This window comes from Nycticebus coucang, chromosome 15 (genome assembly GCF_027406575.1).
Source record: "Nycticebus coucang isolate mNycCou1 chromosome 15, mNycCou1.pri, whole genome shotgun sequence".
Lineage (NCBI taxonomy): Eukaryota > Metazoa > Chordata > Mammalia > Primates > Lorisidae > Nycticebus > Nycticebus coucang.
Window position 1 is genome coordinate 91,342,631 of NC_069794.1, and position 16,801 is coordinate 91,359,431.

General features: G+C 39.6%; 1 protein-coding gene across 1 annotated transcript in view; it reads right to left on the reverse strand.

Annotated features, from left to right (window-relative positions):
- Nucleotides 1-16,801, reverse strand: part of FREM2 (FRAS1 related extracellular matrix 2) — a 170,479-nt gene that overhangs the window by 9,804 nt on the left and 143,874 nt on the right. Inside the window, exons 15-17 of the mRNA XM_053563919.1 lie at nucleotides 15,845-15,976; nucleotides 12,737-13,068; nucleotides 519-711 (exon numbers count right to left, since the gene is read on the reverse strand). Of these exons, the coding sequence (XP_053419894.1) occupies nucleotides 519-711; nucleotides 12,737-13,068; nucleotides 15,845-15,976 (657 nt within the window). The remainder of the gene's footprint in view (nucleotides 1-518; nucleotides 712-12,736; nucleotides 13,069-15,844; nucleotides 15,977-16,801) is intronic.

Genomic DNA, 16,801 nt, shown 5'->3' on the forward strand with positions numbered 1-16,801 from the left:
CCCCCCCCCAAATTAGGCCGTATGCTCGAGATCACACAGCTAGTTAGTTGTAGCATCAGATCTAGAATTCAAGACACAGTTATTTATATTAGACTTTAAAAATGTATGTTTCATCTTCAGAAACAAAAATGTGCCACTTTTCCTTTGGGTTCGTTCCTTATTTTCAGTCAGAACTTCCTCCATCAATTTTCTAGACCCCAGGGAAATACATACATTGTATTAAGTAACACATAAATGATTATTCACCTAAGACAGATTATAAGTAAAATGTAGAGTAAAATGTCCATGCAATGCAGAAACTTATATTTAACAGTCACATAGCAGGGAAAATTCAAGGCATTGATATGATTTAGTTAAAAGAAAGCTTTTGTGTGATTAAGGTGAAATTACTTTATTATTGGATAGAAGAAGAAAATATATGGAACGTAGATTCTATTACTTTTAGCTACAGTAAAAAATCCTCTTAAATAATCTAAGCAGGTAAGAAAAGGAGGGTGTTCCAAGTGCCATGGACCCACCTTGCAGCTCTGCTTCTGGGGGGCTGCCGATGCCATCCTTCCACAAGATGGCAGTGTCGTACACGAAAGTGAGACGCAGCTCGGATTTCAAGTCAAAATGCTGCCAGCCTCCTGCTCCCACAGGGGAATGAAACACGTAGGAGACATAGAGAGGCACTCGGAGGGTCACGTAGGATTGCACCAGGTTCAGGACCTAAAACAGTGGAGTTGTAGCTGTCAATCCCATCCCTGTTAACTAAAGGAGCCTAACTTTGTACAGACCATTTTCCCCTTTCATTTAATGGAACATGGTTAGTCATTATTGAAGAAAGGGAATGATAGCATTTTTAAACTTTTTTTTTTTTTTTTTTTTTTCCCGGCCAGGGCTGGGTTTGAACTCGCCGCCTCCGGCATATGGGACCGGTGCCCTACTCCTTGAGCCACAGGCGCCGCCCAGGAATGATAGCATTTTATAATCCTCCCCCCCCCCTTAGTTTTGGATCAGTTAAATAGTTAGTAACTGCCTCCATCTGAAACAAAGAGCATGTACCAGAATTTTTTTTTTTTTTTTTAGAGATAGAGTCTCACTTTATTGTCCTTGGCATCACAGCTCACAGCAACCTCCAGCTCCTGGGCTTAGGCGATTCTCTTGCCTCAGCCTCCCGAGTCGTTGGGACTACAGGCGCCCACAATGTCCGGCTTTTTTTGTTGTTGCATTTCGGCTGGGGCCGGGTTTGAACCTGCCACCCTTGGTATAAGGGGCCAGCGCCCTACCCACTGATCCACAGGCGCTGCCCTGTACCAGAAATCTTTAAGACAAGCTGCATTCTGCGCATACTATACTTACATAGTTATTTTAATTTTTTAGCAGTTTTATCAAGATATAGTTCACATTTCATATAATTCACCTATTTAAAGTGGACAATTCAGTGGTTTTTAGTATTCAGCACAATTTTAGTATATTTTTATCACCTTTACGAGGAACCTTGCACCCATTCAGTCACTTATTTCCTCCTCCCCAGCAACCGCTGTGTTGCTATGTATTTGTCTATTCTGGACATTTCACATAAATGGAACCACACCTGTGGTCTGTTGTGATTGACTTTTTTTTTGTTTTTTAAGACAGAGTCTCCTTCATCCTGGGTAGCATGCCACTGGCGTCAGCCTAGCTCACAGCAACCTCAAACTCTTGGGCTGAAGTGATCCTCTTGCCTCAGCCTCTGAGTAGGTGGGACTACAGGCACCTGCCACAGGGCCTGGCTAGTTTTTCTATTTTTAGTAGAGAACTTCTAGAAAAGTTCTTGCTCAGGCTGGTCTTGAGCCCCTGAGCTCAAGCACTCCACCTGGCTTGGCCTCCCAGCGTGCTAGTGCGATGGACTTTAACTCAGCATAATGTGTTCAAGGGCCTCCCTGTTGTATGACAGAATGTCTCCATACTTCATTCCTTTTTATTACTGAATTAACAGGTCATTGTATGTATGTATTCCATTTTATTTATCAATTCATCGGTGGATGGTCATTAGAGTTGATTCCTGTTTTTTTTCTATTATGAAAAATACTGCTGCTTTTTTATTGTATACTGAAAAAGAAAACAAAGCGGGAAGGATCTGGGAGCAGATACGCTCAGTGAAGGCAGGTAACTTTTACAATGTCTTAGTTGAAGCATCTTACTTTGAATTTTTATGCTCTCCTCCTTTAGGTATGTAGCAGATGGGTGGGGGTAGTGGAGGGTTAACGACTTATTGAGAACCTACTATGTTTCAGACAGTGATCTAGTTTCCAAAAAATGCTACTTAATATTTTCTTTCTCCCCCACAGTTCTATTTATATGTTTATGTGGACAGTTGGATGGATGGATGGATGAATAGATAGACACATGCTGGCTGCACAGAGAAAGGGAGAGGAAAGTTAAGGCTCGGAGAAGTATAACAAAGTTCCCACAGAATTCTTTAAACCTCCTGAATGGTCCTGCCAAGATCAGAACATAGTTTTTGGCCCATACGTTTTTTATTCTATAACACTTTATTATATTCCAAACAAACATGAGGGCTGTCCTAAGATCATCTAACAAAGGTTATCAAATGTAATCTCAAAATAGCTCTGCAGAAAAAGGAGAGTGTACACAGCTGGCCTCTTCTGCACAGGAGGAAAAAAAGGACCTGGGTCAGTCAGACCACACTTCCCAGCAGCTCGAGTCACACTGTCTGGGAGCGTGTGGTTCTTCCACACTGAGCTGACAACAGGAATCATACATGTGAGTCAGCAAGCAATTTAAATCATGAGAACTATAATTTATCACATTATCTTGGAAATAAGTGTAAACTCCTTAAGTCATAAAATTATAACCGGAATCCCTAATAAAAAATATACAAAAAGAGAACCATCAACTAGACAAGTTACTTGATTTCCATCTGTGTAGTAGCTCGGCTGGCCAACAGGAGAATTGCCTTGCAATAAAGTCGTTTGAGATAATGTTTTCTAAAGGTGGCTATCATTACTGTCACTGGGAAATTGATTTTGAAGTATAGTTTTAACACTGTGGCACCAAATGGAGGGTGATTAAGTCAATTCATAAGTCCCTGGTAATTAAGATTACTATTTACTCTGTGATTTTAATAAACCACAGTTTTTAAAAAAATAGGGTCTAAGTTATGGATTTTTTAATTACATTTTATAGGTACTGAGAAAAGTTGTCAATATTATATTCTACCCATCAAATGTTATTGCGTGTACTCTTTTGGAGTGAATTACTAATATTCACTTCCTATGACTAAATTACTTGGAGTATAGCTCCTTGAATATTTTTTTTTTTTTTTTTGAGACAGTTTCGCTTTGTCACCCTGGGTAGAGTGCTGTGGCATCGTAGCTCACAGCAACCTCAAACTCCTGGACTCAAGAGATCCTCTTGCTTCAACCTGCCAAGTACAGGGACTACAGGTGCCTGCCACAATGCTTGGGTAAATTTTTCCATTTTTACTAGAGATGGGGTCTCGTTCTTGCTCAGGTTGATCTCAAACTCCTGAACTCAAGCAATCCACCTGCCTTGGCTTCCCAGAGTGCTAGGATTAGAGGCGTGAGCCATTGTGCCTGGCACCCTGAATAACTCTTATTTGATTTCATTTGATTCTTGTGGTAAATTAAAATTTGACAATTTCTGGACACGAATTTGCATCTTATAGCATTTTCGTATTACTGATGGCTAGATCTTCCTTCAGTCTACTTAGAATCTCTGCCTAGAAGAACTGAAGCCCAAATGGACCCCCTTGACCATCCAGGTCATCTCTCTGTTTAGTCCTTCAAACTTGGACGACACGATGCCATCAATAGGACTTTCAGACATCATCTTAAAAAAGCACTGACTTTTCTTTCAGCCTATACCATAAGACTTTGTAAAAGATATTTGTTCACACGAAAAGAAATGTGTATCAAATCTTAAGCCAAGACACAGTAAGGACCTATGGAAACACTCACTATGTCTTGGTTTCTTTAAGATTTGGTATATATTCCTTTTAGTATGAACAAATGCCAAAACTCCAAACATATTTGGAGTTTCTTCAACAAGGCAAACAACACTTTAAATTTCATATTTAAAAGGGACGTGCTAGAAGCATGTGACCTGGAAAAGGAAACACACTGTCAAGTTTACACCACCTTTACTATGTATTTGGGAAGGGTACTGTCTGCCCTAGAGACAACGGTCTCTAATCTGTGTGGGGGGAGGGGGAAGAATAGGACGAAAGATGGTTAGCCCCCTGAAATTATAATATTGTTCATGGTGGAAACAAGTGTTGAAAATTGCAGTGATCTGATTCTTCACTTCTTTTGTATGGCTGCAGCTATGCAATGCACATATTATCTTAGCGATGTTTTAAAATTCTTACAGAAGTAGGCAGTATCCGTACACTCACAGTAGTGAGAACTAATCTAGGTTTTTCTTGTTCCTTTGCGACTTTCATTTGAGCAAGGGTATAGTCCACATTCAGGGAACTTCAGCCACAGAGCATGTGAGGACTTACCCCCCCCAAGTGTCCACAGCAGCACCATCCAGTAAAAATAGAATGTGAGCCCACAGATGTCATTTTACATTTTCTCACAGCCGCATTTTAAATAGTAAAAAGAAACAGGAGAAATCAATCTGAAAATATAGTTTACTTAACCCAATGTATCCAACACATCACATGTTAATATAAAATCAGTATAAAATAATTTTTGATAGGATATTACACATTGTTTTTTTGTATTAAATCTCTAAATTCTGGTATGTACCATACATGTAAAATACGTATCAATTCTGACCAGCCCCATTGGAGTATTCAATAGGCACATGGAGCTGGTGGCTGGACTCTCAGACCCAAGGTCTTTCAAGTAGACCACACATATTGAAAAAAAAAATCAAATAAAAAAATGTCACCATCATGTGTTGTAATATACTGCACCTTCATGGGGGAATGTGGTTTGTGTTTACTTCAAAGCTTGGAAGCTGGGCCAGGGCTCTTGATTTTTTTTTTTTTTTTTTTTTTTTTTTGAGACGGCATCTCACTCCGTAGCCCTGGAGAGAGTGACGTGGTGTCATCACGGAGCAGTCAGGATAGCCCAAAAGGCTATGGTGCCGTGGTTAAAGCTCTTGGGATTTTATCTGAGGGTCACTACGGGTAGGAATTTGCCACTGGTTGACGCATCTTTCTGTTGCTGCCTTTATGGCCAGACACATGCCTGTCACATCAAGACAGTGGTGGCTGTGAGCAGGTAACTGAGGCTCGCTGATCTCAACAGCTTCAAGTCTCAATAGAGCGTGGAGTTAGCTACTCTATTGAGGTCACTCTTTGAACAAATGAGAATTTTAGTCAAATTGTCTGAGTAACAGCAAATAACACATCCAGAAATACAAGGGAGAAAAAAGAAACCTTGGCTTTGTCTAATGACAAGCCTTTCTGAAGGTCTGTGGCATCACAGAGGCAGGGGCAAACTCTAGGATCGAAGTCAATACTGGTCCCCAAATTCTTTAGAATTAAGGACAACTCTCTGGGATAAGGCAGAATTAGAAATAATCTAAATGACGAGCAATAGAAGGATGGTTAAATAAATTATGATGGCATACTCACAGGGAGAAATACCCTGTAGCCATCGAAAGTCATGCATCTGAAGAATTTTCCTTGTCAGGGTGGGTTAAGTAAAAACAATATGTATAATGTTATAAATAACATTATGCTACTACTTTTAAAAATGTGCATATGTATACTGAAAAGATTACAAAATAGACCTATGTACAGTAAAAGTGGAATAATGGGTGAGTTTTTTTCCTACACTTCTTTAGTTCCCTAGTTTCTTTTTTTTTAGAGACAGAGTCTTTGTCACCTTTGGTAGAGTACTGTGGCATCACAGCTCACAGCAACCTCCAGTGCTTGGACTTAGGCAATTCCCTTGCCTCAGCTTCCCAAGTAGCTGGGACTACAGGTGCCCACCATAACACCCGGCTATTTTTTTGTTGCAGTTTGGCCAGGGTCGGGTTCAAACCTGCCACCCTCTGTATATGGGGCCCGTGCCCTACTCACTGAGTCACAGGCGCTGCCCCTTTAGTTCCCTAGATTTTCATAGTGATTTCATTATCATTAAAATAATATATTCTTAAAAATTAATTAGTAAATTTAACAAAACAGAAAGCAACATACTTCATGAACATTCTACACTTGGCTCCTGCTGTTTCTAGAATGGCTTACATGTGAAAGACAATCAGTGTGGACCAGGGAGTCTCACTCTGGGAGGCTGAAGGGGGTGGATTGCCTGAGCTCAGGAGTTCCAGACCAGCCTGAGGCAGAGTGAGACTCGTCTCTAGAAAAAAAAAAAAATGAAACAAGGGGATCGCATGAGCCTAAGAGTTTGAGGTTGCTGTGAGCTATGATGCCGTTGCACTCTACCATGGGCAAAAATAAAAAAAAGAAAAAAGAAAGAAAGAAAAAAAGGGAGAACCAGTGTACTAAATATAAAATAATGAGACAGAAAAAGATAACTTGTAAAGCTGTCAAAATTCCATATTTCAAAATCAAAAACCCAGTAAAAAGGAGGCAATTTTTTTCTCAAAGCAAGTAATAAACACTTGTTTACTCTTCCAAAATCATACTGTGTCTTCTAAGTACAATATAATTTTATGTTTTAAGTGCAAACTATAATTTGGTTGCATTTCTGCAGCATATTTATATACATTGAACAATGTTATTAGTTACTGTTCACATACCAAGGGGAGAGAGTTCATACTTTGACCTTGTAATACAGCTGGCTAAACTGATAAAAGGTAGAATGAACTACGATGTCTTATTTTTTAAAGAAATTGTTTTCAGTACAAAAACCACCAAAATATTCAATAGTTGTTTAAAAACTTGGCTTAACTTTATACCCATTTTGCATCTAAAGTACCGTTGGCTGTATACCCAAATGACTTTAGATTTCATTTATAAAACATACGTTGCGTGTAGAGTCTTTTCTTTATCTCTATTTTTCTTTTCCTGCTATTTACTTGCTTTTATATTTTAGAAACTAACTACTGAGAATAATTTTAGAGTAAAACATCATTAGAGAAATTCCAAATTTCTTTTTCTTCGCATGCAAAGTTCTTAACTTTTACAAAAGTGAGGATGTGACTCACAATTCCATCCTCCGTTGGTGTGCAAGCTTCCTGTCTGGCGTCCTCACCAGGTACCTGATAAGGTCGCTGGCGCAGAGCAGGTGTTCATTAAATATTTCTTTAATGAATAAATCTACAGATGAATAAGATGTCAGAAGCAGATGCAGTTTTAACAGCAGCTGAAGCGAGCTGTAGTCAAACGGCATAAAATTCAGTCAAACTTCACTGCCGTCAACTGATAACTATCCTGGGTTTTTCTGGCTATTCACTTTGGCAACTTTCTTCTAAGTTAAATAATCTGAACTGGGAAGTTGAGGAAGGCAGTGTGTGTTGGAAGCAGCTTTTCAATCACAAATAAAAATGCAAGGGCTTGGCAATAGTCTTGGTGGTAGCTTTAGCTACTAAGAGCACATAATGAAAAAAAATCAATTCTCCATCATTTTGTTCCTGGCAGGAGCAATTATCAGCTAATAACATGTGTTTGCACAGTGATTACTTTGATTTAAGAGGCCAAGTCTGGCAAAGGACTAGAAGAGGGAAAATAATGTCTGTTCGGAGCCTGGCCAGGGCTGTGGGGGACAATCAGCAGGGACAGGCCCGGTTTCCCACAGGTGCCCTTGACTGGCGTGGTCTGTGGAACCAGGAAGCTGTTCCAAAGCCCGTGTGAGCCATGCTGAGGGCTCACCTTCCTTTTGGCCTGCTGCTCCGTTCTGAATGCAGAAATGTAAAAGGGTGTAAGACTCTCACGGCTTTCTAATGTGGAATCTCTTTATCAAGCATTCAGTTTGCTTTGATTCAGATGCCATCTCATGAAATATGTTTCATCCGAAACTGATCTGCCTGCCCTGGAACGAAGCTGTAGACCACTGTTGTTAGGCTGCGCAGGTGCAGAGTTCTACCAACAGTGGGTATGGGCGTAACATGGCACCTATTTTCAGGAGTGCTGTGGGGCCGCATTCTTGTTTTTTTTTTTTTGTAGAGACAGAGTTTCACTTTATCACCCTTGGTAGAGAGCCGTGGCGTCACACAGCTCACAGCAACCTCCAACTTCTGGGCTTAGGTGATTCTCTTGCCTCAGCTTCCCGAGTAGCTGGGACTACAGGCACCTGCCACAATGCCCAGCTATTTTTTGGTTGCAGTTTGGCCGGGGCTGGGTTTGAACCCGCCATCCTCGGTATATGGGGCCGGTGCCTACTCACTGAGCCACAGGCGCCACCTAAGGGGCTGCATTCTTGTACCAAGAACAAAGCAAGAAGTTCATTTGACTTTCCTGCAACCACATCTGCATACTACACTCAATTTAATGTCCAGATAAGCATTAGGATGTGTTGAGAGCATGGGCTTACAAGTTATCTGAATCCTCTTTGCTTTAGCTTTCAAATACTTTTTAAAATAGTACTTATCTCCTAGGGTTCTTGTGAGGACAGAATGAGCAGAAATATATATTTAGAAGAACGGCAAGCACACAGTCAACACTAAATGATGACTATTAGTATTATTAGCTTTGTTTTCTTTAGTAGTATTATTAGATATTTTTCTTCTTCTTTAGAACACAAAACTAATAGAAGAATGTATATCAGATGCTCTACTTTCTTCTACTTTTCATAGTATTCTTATTCTTCACCTATATTTAAATAATGTGCGTGTACGTTGGGGGAGGGTGTAGGAGAATACCGCTAGCTTGGGGAGAAGAGGAACCAAGGAATAAAGTAGGGGAAATGGAATGGCCACCAGTGATGGTTAATTTAGGCCTGAATAGATTAAGGAACACCCAGATAACTAGTAAGCCATGATTTCTGGGTGTGTATGTGAAGGTGTTTCTAGAAGAGTCTAGCATTAGAAATAGCAGACTCAGTGAGGAAGAGTCATCCTTACTTGGTGTAGGTGGGCAGGCTTAGGCCTGAATAGAACAGAAAGATAAAAACTGTCTCTCTCTCTCTCTTTTTTTTTTTTTTGCTTTTTGAGAAAAGGTCTTCTTCTGCTGCCTAGACTAGAGTGCAGTGGCCTCATCATAGTGCACAGCAGCCTCACGCTCCTAGGTTCAAGAACTCCTTATGCCTCAGCCTTCCAAGTAGGTGGGACTGCAGGCGCCCACCACCACACCTGACTGGTTTGTAGAGATGGACGCTTGCTCTTGCTCAGGTTGGTCTTGAACTCCTGACGTCCGGCAGTTCTCGAACTCCTTAGGTCAGGCAATCGTCCCGCCCAGCTTCTCAGAGTGCGAGTGTAATAGGTGTGAGCCATGGCACCTGGCTTCTATCCTGTCTTTCTTCTGGAGCCGAGATACTTTTCTTTTCTTGGCCCTGGACTTCAAAACTCTTAAGTTCTCTGGCTTTTGGATTTTGGGACTTCCAGCAGCAGCCACTCATGTTCTTAGGCCTTTGGTCTCAGATTGAGAGTTGAGCCACAGCTTCCCTGGTTTTCAGGCCTTTGGGCTTGTGCTGAGTCACGCTGCTGACCTCCCTGTTCTCCAGCATGCAGACAGCTACTGTGGGCTGCTCAGCCTTCAGGTTCCTGGGATAAATCCCACTTACCCAGGTGTCTGCTCTGTTGACGGTCTCTCCAGAGAGCCCTGATTAACATGCCACATTGAAGCTTCACTCTAACAGAGGGAGCACATGTTTTATTAGATACACTGAAGACTTCAGAATTTTATAACAAGATCCTGAAATCTCAGTGATGCACATGGACTCTAGCCATCTCTACAACGTTGCCTATCATGGCTCTGCAATTAAACTTACTCTCAACAATGCAAAAGCAGAAAATATCTTCAGAAGGAATTTATACAACCGGTTGTCCACCTTACTTACAAAGATCTCGCAAACTAGTGGAGAACTGGATGGTGCAATAATTCTGCGCTCTCTCCTCGTGTCATGTAACATAAACCTTTCTGGCAAGTGAAACTGCTGGTTTTCACCTAATGGAAAACTGCTGGCAGTTAACTGCAGAATCACGGCAATGATTTTTCTAGGTAGCAGAAGTAATGGGAAGTAAAAAAAAAAAAAAACACCTAACTTGAAGGATTCAATAGAGAAACTAAAATCAAGAAAAAAAAAAGTAGCCAAGCATAGTTACTGAAGCTGAGCATTTTATAGTAAGAATTCTAAGAAATGAACTTATCAGAGGACAGGTTTTTCCTTGACCCTGACACTTGGGAGGAGTGGACAGAACATCTGGACACAGCCTACGTAGGGAACGTGCAGGGTTTTCATTATGGAAGTCTACCTGATTAGGGTGTATTAAATATGCAGGAGGGCTGCATTCTGCAGAGAAGATAAAAGACCTTCATGAGGAAAAATAAAGGCACAGAGAAACTCTATGGTTTGAAGAAGTGATTTTAACATGAAAGAATGAGAACTACAATGTAATCCTATTATTACAGCCAATTTGGCTTATGCCAAGAGATACCATGACTAAGCAAGAAGCTGAGAGATGAGCAAGCAGACAAGAAATCAAAATGATTCAGTAATGCATAAAAACAGCTTAAAGAGGAAGAGTCAACAGAACTGGAGGTCTGATCTGTTTAAAGAAAAGACTAAGGCTCATCTGTTACCACATAGTATGGGCCTTTATTTTTATTCTGGAGTTAGGATCTTCAGGATCTTTTTTTTTTAATGTTTCCTTCAGGTGGCAAAGACAGGTTGGGAAAGAGGGACCTGAAGAACTAACATTAGCAAGGGATTAAGTGATTTACTTCAGGACACGGAAGATAATTAGAGCCAAACTGGGGTCTGCAATTGCTTACATCTAATAACCAGAACCTCTCTACCATTGCGTACTGCCTTTCTGCTGTTTTTTTTAATTAAATCATAGCTGTGTACATTAATGCAATCACGGGGTACCATGTGCTGGTTTTATATACAATTTGAAATATTTTCATCAAACTGGTTAACATAGCCTTCCTGACATTTTCTTAGTTATTGTGTTGAGACATTTATATTCTACATTTAGTAAATTTCACCTGTACCCTTGTAAGATGCACCATAGGTGTGGTCCTACCATTACCCTCCCTCCACCCATCCTCTCTCTTTCATAAGAAAGCTATAAATTGGTTTCATAGTAGGGCTGAGTACGTTGGATACTTCTTCTTCTCATCTTGAGATACTTTTCTGAGAAGAATATGTTCCAGCTCCATCCATGTAAACATGAAAGAGGTAAAGTCTCCATCTTTCTTTAAGGCTGCATAATATTCCCTGGTGTACATATACCACAATTTATTAATCCATTCATGGATCGATGGGCACTTGGGCTTCTTCCATGACTTAGCAATTATAAATTGGGCTACAATAAACATTCTGGTACAAATATCTTTGTTACAATGTGATTTTTGGTCTTCTGGATACATACCTAGTAGAGGAATTGTAGGATTGAATAGCAGGTCTATTTTTAGGTCTCTAAGTGTCCTCCAAACATCTTTCTGAAAGGAACGTATTAGTTTGCATTCCCACTGCTATTGGTTTTTTTAATTTAGAACTTTTACCATCCTTGCAAGTCACTTAGTACCACTGCTTTTAGAGGAGGTGGCTGTGATAATGTGTCACTATCTTAGAGTCCAGTTCAGCATTGACACCAGCTGGACTTCCCACCCTCCACAGTTTTGCTCTGGAATTAAACCCATGGTTATCTAGTTTTTCTTCACTGCTACTTGTATTATATTTTAATACTTTAATATAATTTTTTAATATTATAGTATCTTATTTATAGAAATATGGTACATAAAACACTACAACATTTTAGCTGAATCTTGATGGGTATGAGTGATACAGTCTGCATACCATTCAACACTCTAATGCACAAGCCTACTTACGTGATTCTTCATTCAGGGCAGATAAGACAGAGCATTGCTTTTAGTTCAAATACTTATTACAACTTTAAACAGACCCTATATATATTAGATTATCTATTCTAATCCCAATGGAGCCTTGTTTCCTTATCATTTTACCAACTCTATTGCTGATGTGATGGGATGAAGATTTTTTAATGTGTATTTTATGTGGAAAGTCTGTGGAGTACGAAGAAGAATCAGTAACTGTAGAGTAAAAATAACAATCTTTTTTTAATGAAAATACTTTTGACTATGCTAATGACAGAGAAATGAAACAGGGAAGAAATAAAAAAGGAGAAAACCAGAAAGAAAAAGGGGAGGGAGTGAAACAGAAGGTCAGAAAAGGGAAAGATGGAAGGTGGTGGAAGAGGAAAGTTAATAAAAGAACAAACGGATGGACCCCTGGGATTGTGGATCCTCCCTGGAGGTGGTTCCAGACGACATAGCACAGGCTTCTATGCATGGATATAAGACATGATAAGGTGCCCTGGCAAAGGAAACCAGTACTAGGGTTATGATATATCAGAGTAGATTTAGAGCACAAAGCAATACACATACCCTGGTCATTTCTACACAGAGAGAGTGTTTCTACTCACCGTCAGAATACACATAATTTTTTTTCAGAAATAGACATGGATTTTCACACCATCCATGCCAGCTGTGTGGTCTCTGCTGTGACTAATGACCTCCATAACCACAACGGGAGACTGGAGTTAGGGTACAGTGTGAATGCACCTGTCAGAACCAACCAGTGGATTTATCTGGTGACGGAAGCTCAGATGTGAAAACCTGTACCTGTCCGTCCGTTCCGATGGTGCCTCCGCAGTCCGTGAGCAGTTCTGACACGTCATAGTAGCTGACAAACTCCCACAGACAGGCCTCCAGGTGCAGGCTTCGGTAGAAGCGCAAAGTGCCGGAACCTCTGATGGAAGAGCTGTACTGGTAAGGGTATGTCTCTCCAATTATTTCTGGATTTTTTGTAGCATCAGTCAAGAATCCATGGTGCGTCTTCACTTCGGTATAATCCAGGAGGTTGGAACACTTGTGGTTTCCAACTCTTGTGCCATCGGGGCTCAGGGTGAGCTCAAAATTGGAAAGCTCTCTAGTAGAGACCACAGGGAGCATGCCTACAAGAAATTGAAACCTCTGTTACATTCTCGCAGGCAGCCGAGGACTTTGAACACTTCACCATGTCTTCACCGCTTGAGAAAAACAAGTGTTATAAAATACCACACAGCAGTGATTATCAAAGTGGTACACTAGGAACCTTGGGGTTCCTAGGAATTTCTCAGGAGATCCATGACATTAAAGCTATTTCCATAATGACACTAAGTTATTATCTGACTTGTCCAACTGTATTTTCTCACAAGTGGATAGTAGAGTTTTTCCGAGGCTATAAAATGTAGATTGCAACAGATTTAAAGCAGGAGCAGATATGAGAAGCAGCTATGAAAATGAGAGATAACTTCAAATTTATATATACACACACAAAGCCATTGTTATCATTATTTTTTGTTTACAACTTATATTTTTCTTTCTTTCTTTTTTTTTTTGCAGTTTTTGGACTGGGCCGGGTTTGAACCTGCCACCTCTGGTATATGGGACCAGTGCTCTACTCCTTTGAGCCATAGGTGCTGCCCAATAACTTATATTTTTCTTAAAAATGGTTTTCATGGTAACATGTAATACATTGATATTTATTACTAGATGAGTGAATAAATAATTTTTTTTTTTTTTGCAGTTTTTGGCCGGGGCTGGGCTTGAACCCACCACCTCCGGCATATGGGGCCGGCGCCCTACTCCTTTGAGCCACAGGCGCTGCCCATGAATAAATAAATTTTAACAATTCCTCAGTGTTAGTTTTAAATCCAGTAAATGTTTATAGATACCACCCACAAAAATGCCTTTGATATCTTAAATAATTTTTAAGATGTCTTAAGGTAAGAAAAATTGTAAATTACCACTATACAGTACAGCAAAGGATAGGTAAACTTCTCCTGAAAAGGGCCTCATAGTAAATATTTTAGGATATTGGTGGGCCCAGAGGTCTCTGTTGAAACTTTTCAAGGCTGCCTTGTAGAGCTAATGCCACCATTACTCAAAGGAATTAACATGACTGTGTGTGGTAAAGCTATATTATGGGAAATGGACTTGAATTTCATATAGTTTTCATGGAGCCTAGTCTTCTTGTTTTATTCCCTAAACATTTAAAATGTACAAACCATTCTTAGTTTGCAGACCAAATCAGCAGCAAGCCGGGCTGGTCACTGATCACAGTTTGCTGACTCCTGGCATGAGCAATGCAGTAAGAGACTGCAGGAAAGGTCTTCTCTGTGAGCCTTGCCCCCTGTCCCTCTCAGATTCTCCCAGAGCAAACCTCTGGCCCCACAAAAGAACTGGTCTTTTGTGGCAGAGCTTTGGCTATTGAATGTTACAGAAAATGCAAGTCAAACCCTTCAGTGTGACATAAGGGACCAAGACTCTTTCCAACAGGAAAGAGCTGTTCCAGCTCCGTTTCTCCCTAATAGTCCCTTCTCAGCCCTTTGCAGCTCAAGTCACATGTCCACACAAGCCTAGATGTAGCGTGGTCATGGAGACCAGTATCACACTGTAAAGTGAGAAGTCTCCTGTCTATCTAGCCCCCAAACCAGGACAAATTTGGGGTTATCATAAGCATATAAAGCAGGATGTCCATGTCCTGAGGGAGACAGATTCTACCTTGTAGTTCCTAATATTGCCTAATGTTTCTCCTCCCTTACCTAGGTAAACGTAGGTCACGTACCAAGTAATACAACTATACTAGCAATTTATTTCGAGTGAGTGAAAAGACCTTGAAAATGTCTTTTGTACATAAGGAAATGTTCATATACTGTGCATATAGTTATCAATTCACGCATTCTGGTCATAGCCCAGAATGTCTATTAATGTCTAAAAAATGTCTTAATTCTACAATAAATATTGAGAGAGATTTTATAAAACTCCAGTTGTGAAGCAGCAAATACATATTAAAGGCAAGCATTAAGCTTGCCTTTTTAAAAAATTATTTTTATTTTTTTTTCAGAATTATTTTATCTGTATTTTAAATTTATAGCCCTAGTAAGTTCGGTGAATTTTTTTTTTAATTAAGTCATATATACATAGATCACGAATACATTTATGCATATGTGGGGTACAACGTGTTGATTTTTTTATACTATCTGACATGGTTACATCAAACCAATCAACATAGCTTTTGCCTCATTTACTTGATTATTGTGTTAAGACATTTACATTCTCCACTTGACAGATTTGACTTTTACCCTCCCTCTATCAAACCTCACCCCTCCCCTCCTTTCCCAGTCCATTTCTCTCCTTCATCCCGGGCTATAGTTGTGTTCTATCTTTCATAAGAAAGTGTGAGTAAATGTAAGTTGGTTTCATAGAAGTACTGAGTATATTGGATACTTTTTCCTCCATCTTTGAAATACTTTACTCAGGAGAATATGTTCCAGGTCCCTCCATGTAAACATAAAAGAGATAAAGTCTTCACCTTTTTTAAGGCTGCATAGTATTCCACAGTATACCTATACCACAATTCATTAATCCATTCATGGGTCTATGGGGAGCTTGCTTTTAATATGTATTCATCAAGTTCACATTCGAAGATACATTTATGCTCTTTCATCAAAGATAGTATATTAGCCAAAGTTTTGTTTTATTGTGTTTGGACATGTATTATGTTTATCTAGTTTTAAGGAATGATCAAATTGGCTCACTTTTAAAACAGTTGAAAGAAGTAGGGTTGAAGCTCAAGCTGCAGGTTCAACATGTTTTAAAGCTTGACTGTTAGAAGATGAAGTAGAATGAACCAGGGAACGAAGGGCCCAAAGCCCTTCCAAGGATTTGCTTACCCAAGTCACCTACCGTCTATGTGTGGCATAGTGACGGTGAGCTTGATCAAGTTTGTGTGGTCTGGGTCCTCAGGGCCTGTGTAGCGCAGTTTAGCTGAGAATGGCTCTGCCCCCACGACCCCAGGCACACGGGGCTGACAAAGACCTCAAGGAAAATAAAGATATTTATGCTAAAGGAAGACAGTAGATAATGCTTAAAGAATATTAAAGAATATTTTAAAAATAGGAACTATAATTTTTCTCTATGCTTTAAAATTCTCTGTGCCTAAGAATTGCTAGGGAGCAGAAGACTATAGTGTAAGAAGCAATCACAGCAGACAGTTTAGGGCCAGACAGTTCACATTTTAGAGATTTACAAAGTCTGAGAAAAAATTCAATGTGATGTCATTCTAGATCATGATCATATTCACAAAATTATTTTAAGGTAAAGTACAAACAGATATAATAAAAATGCTTGAAAGTCAACAGGAAGAAAATGAGTGTGGTTAAATTAAGTAAATTTTATTTTTACCCTAGAATAATGTATATATGATTAGTTATGAAATATACATTATTTATAAGTAAATACAACTTAAAATGCACTCATTTTAAAAATAAAAATTGAAGTCTTTTTAAAATCAGAGAGCAAAATAGGTACAGGTGGGTTTTCTCTCTGAATATTATATAATTTCTTACAGTATGTGTATTATAAGTTCTAAAGGTCAGTGGGATAGAAGCTTCCTTTATCATATGAAGTTGAGGACTTGGGAATCCATCCAAAAGTTCCATATGGGAACAATTTTCCTTGGTTGAACCACTTAAATTTGATCCCTATTGTAGGAATTATGTCATCGATTCTGGATCTCGAACACACCTGACTTATCCTGGTATTCCAGCTGCCTCAGGGTTTCACTGCCTCTTAGAAGTTGGGCTAATCTATAGATGTCACCTTGTACCATTTCAAGCATGATCTTTTAAAATGAAAACTTGC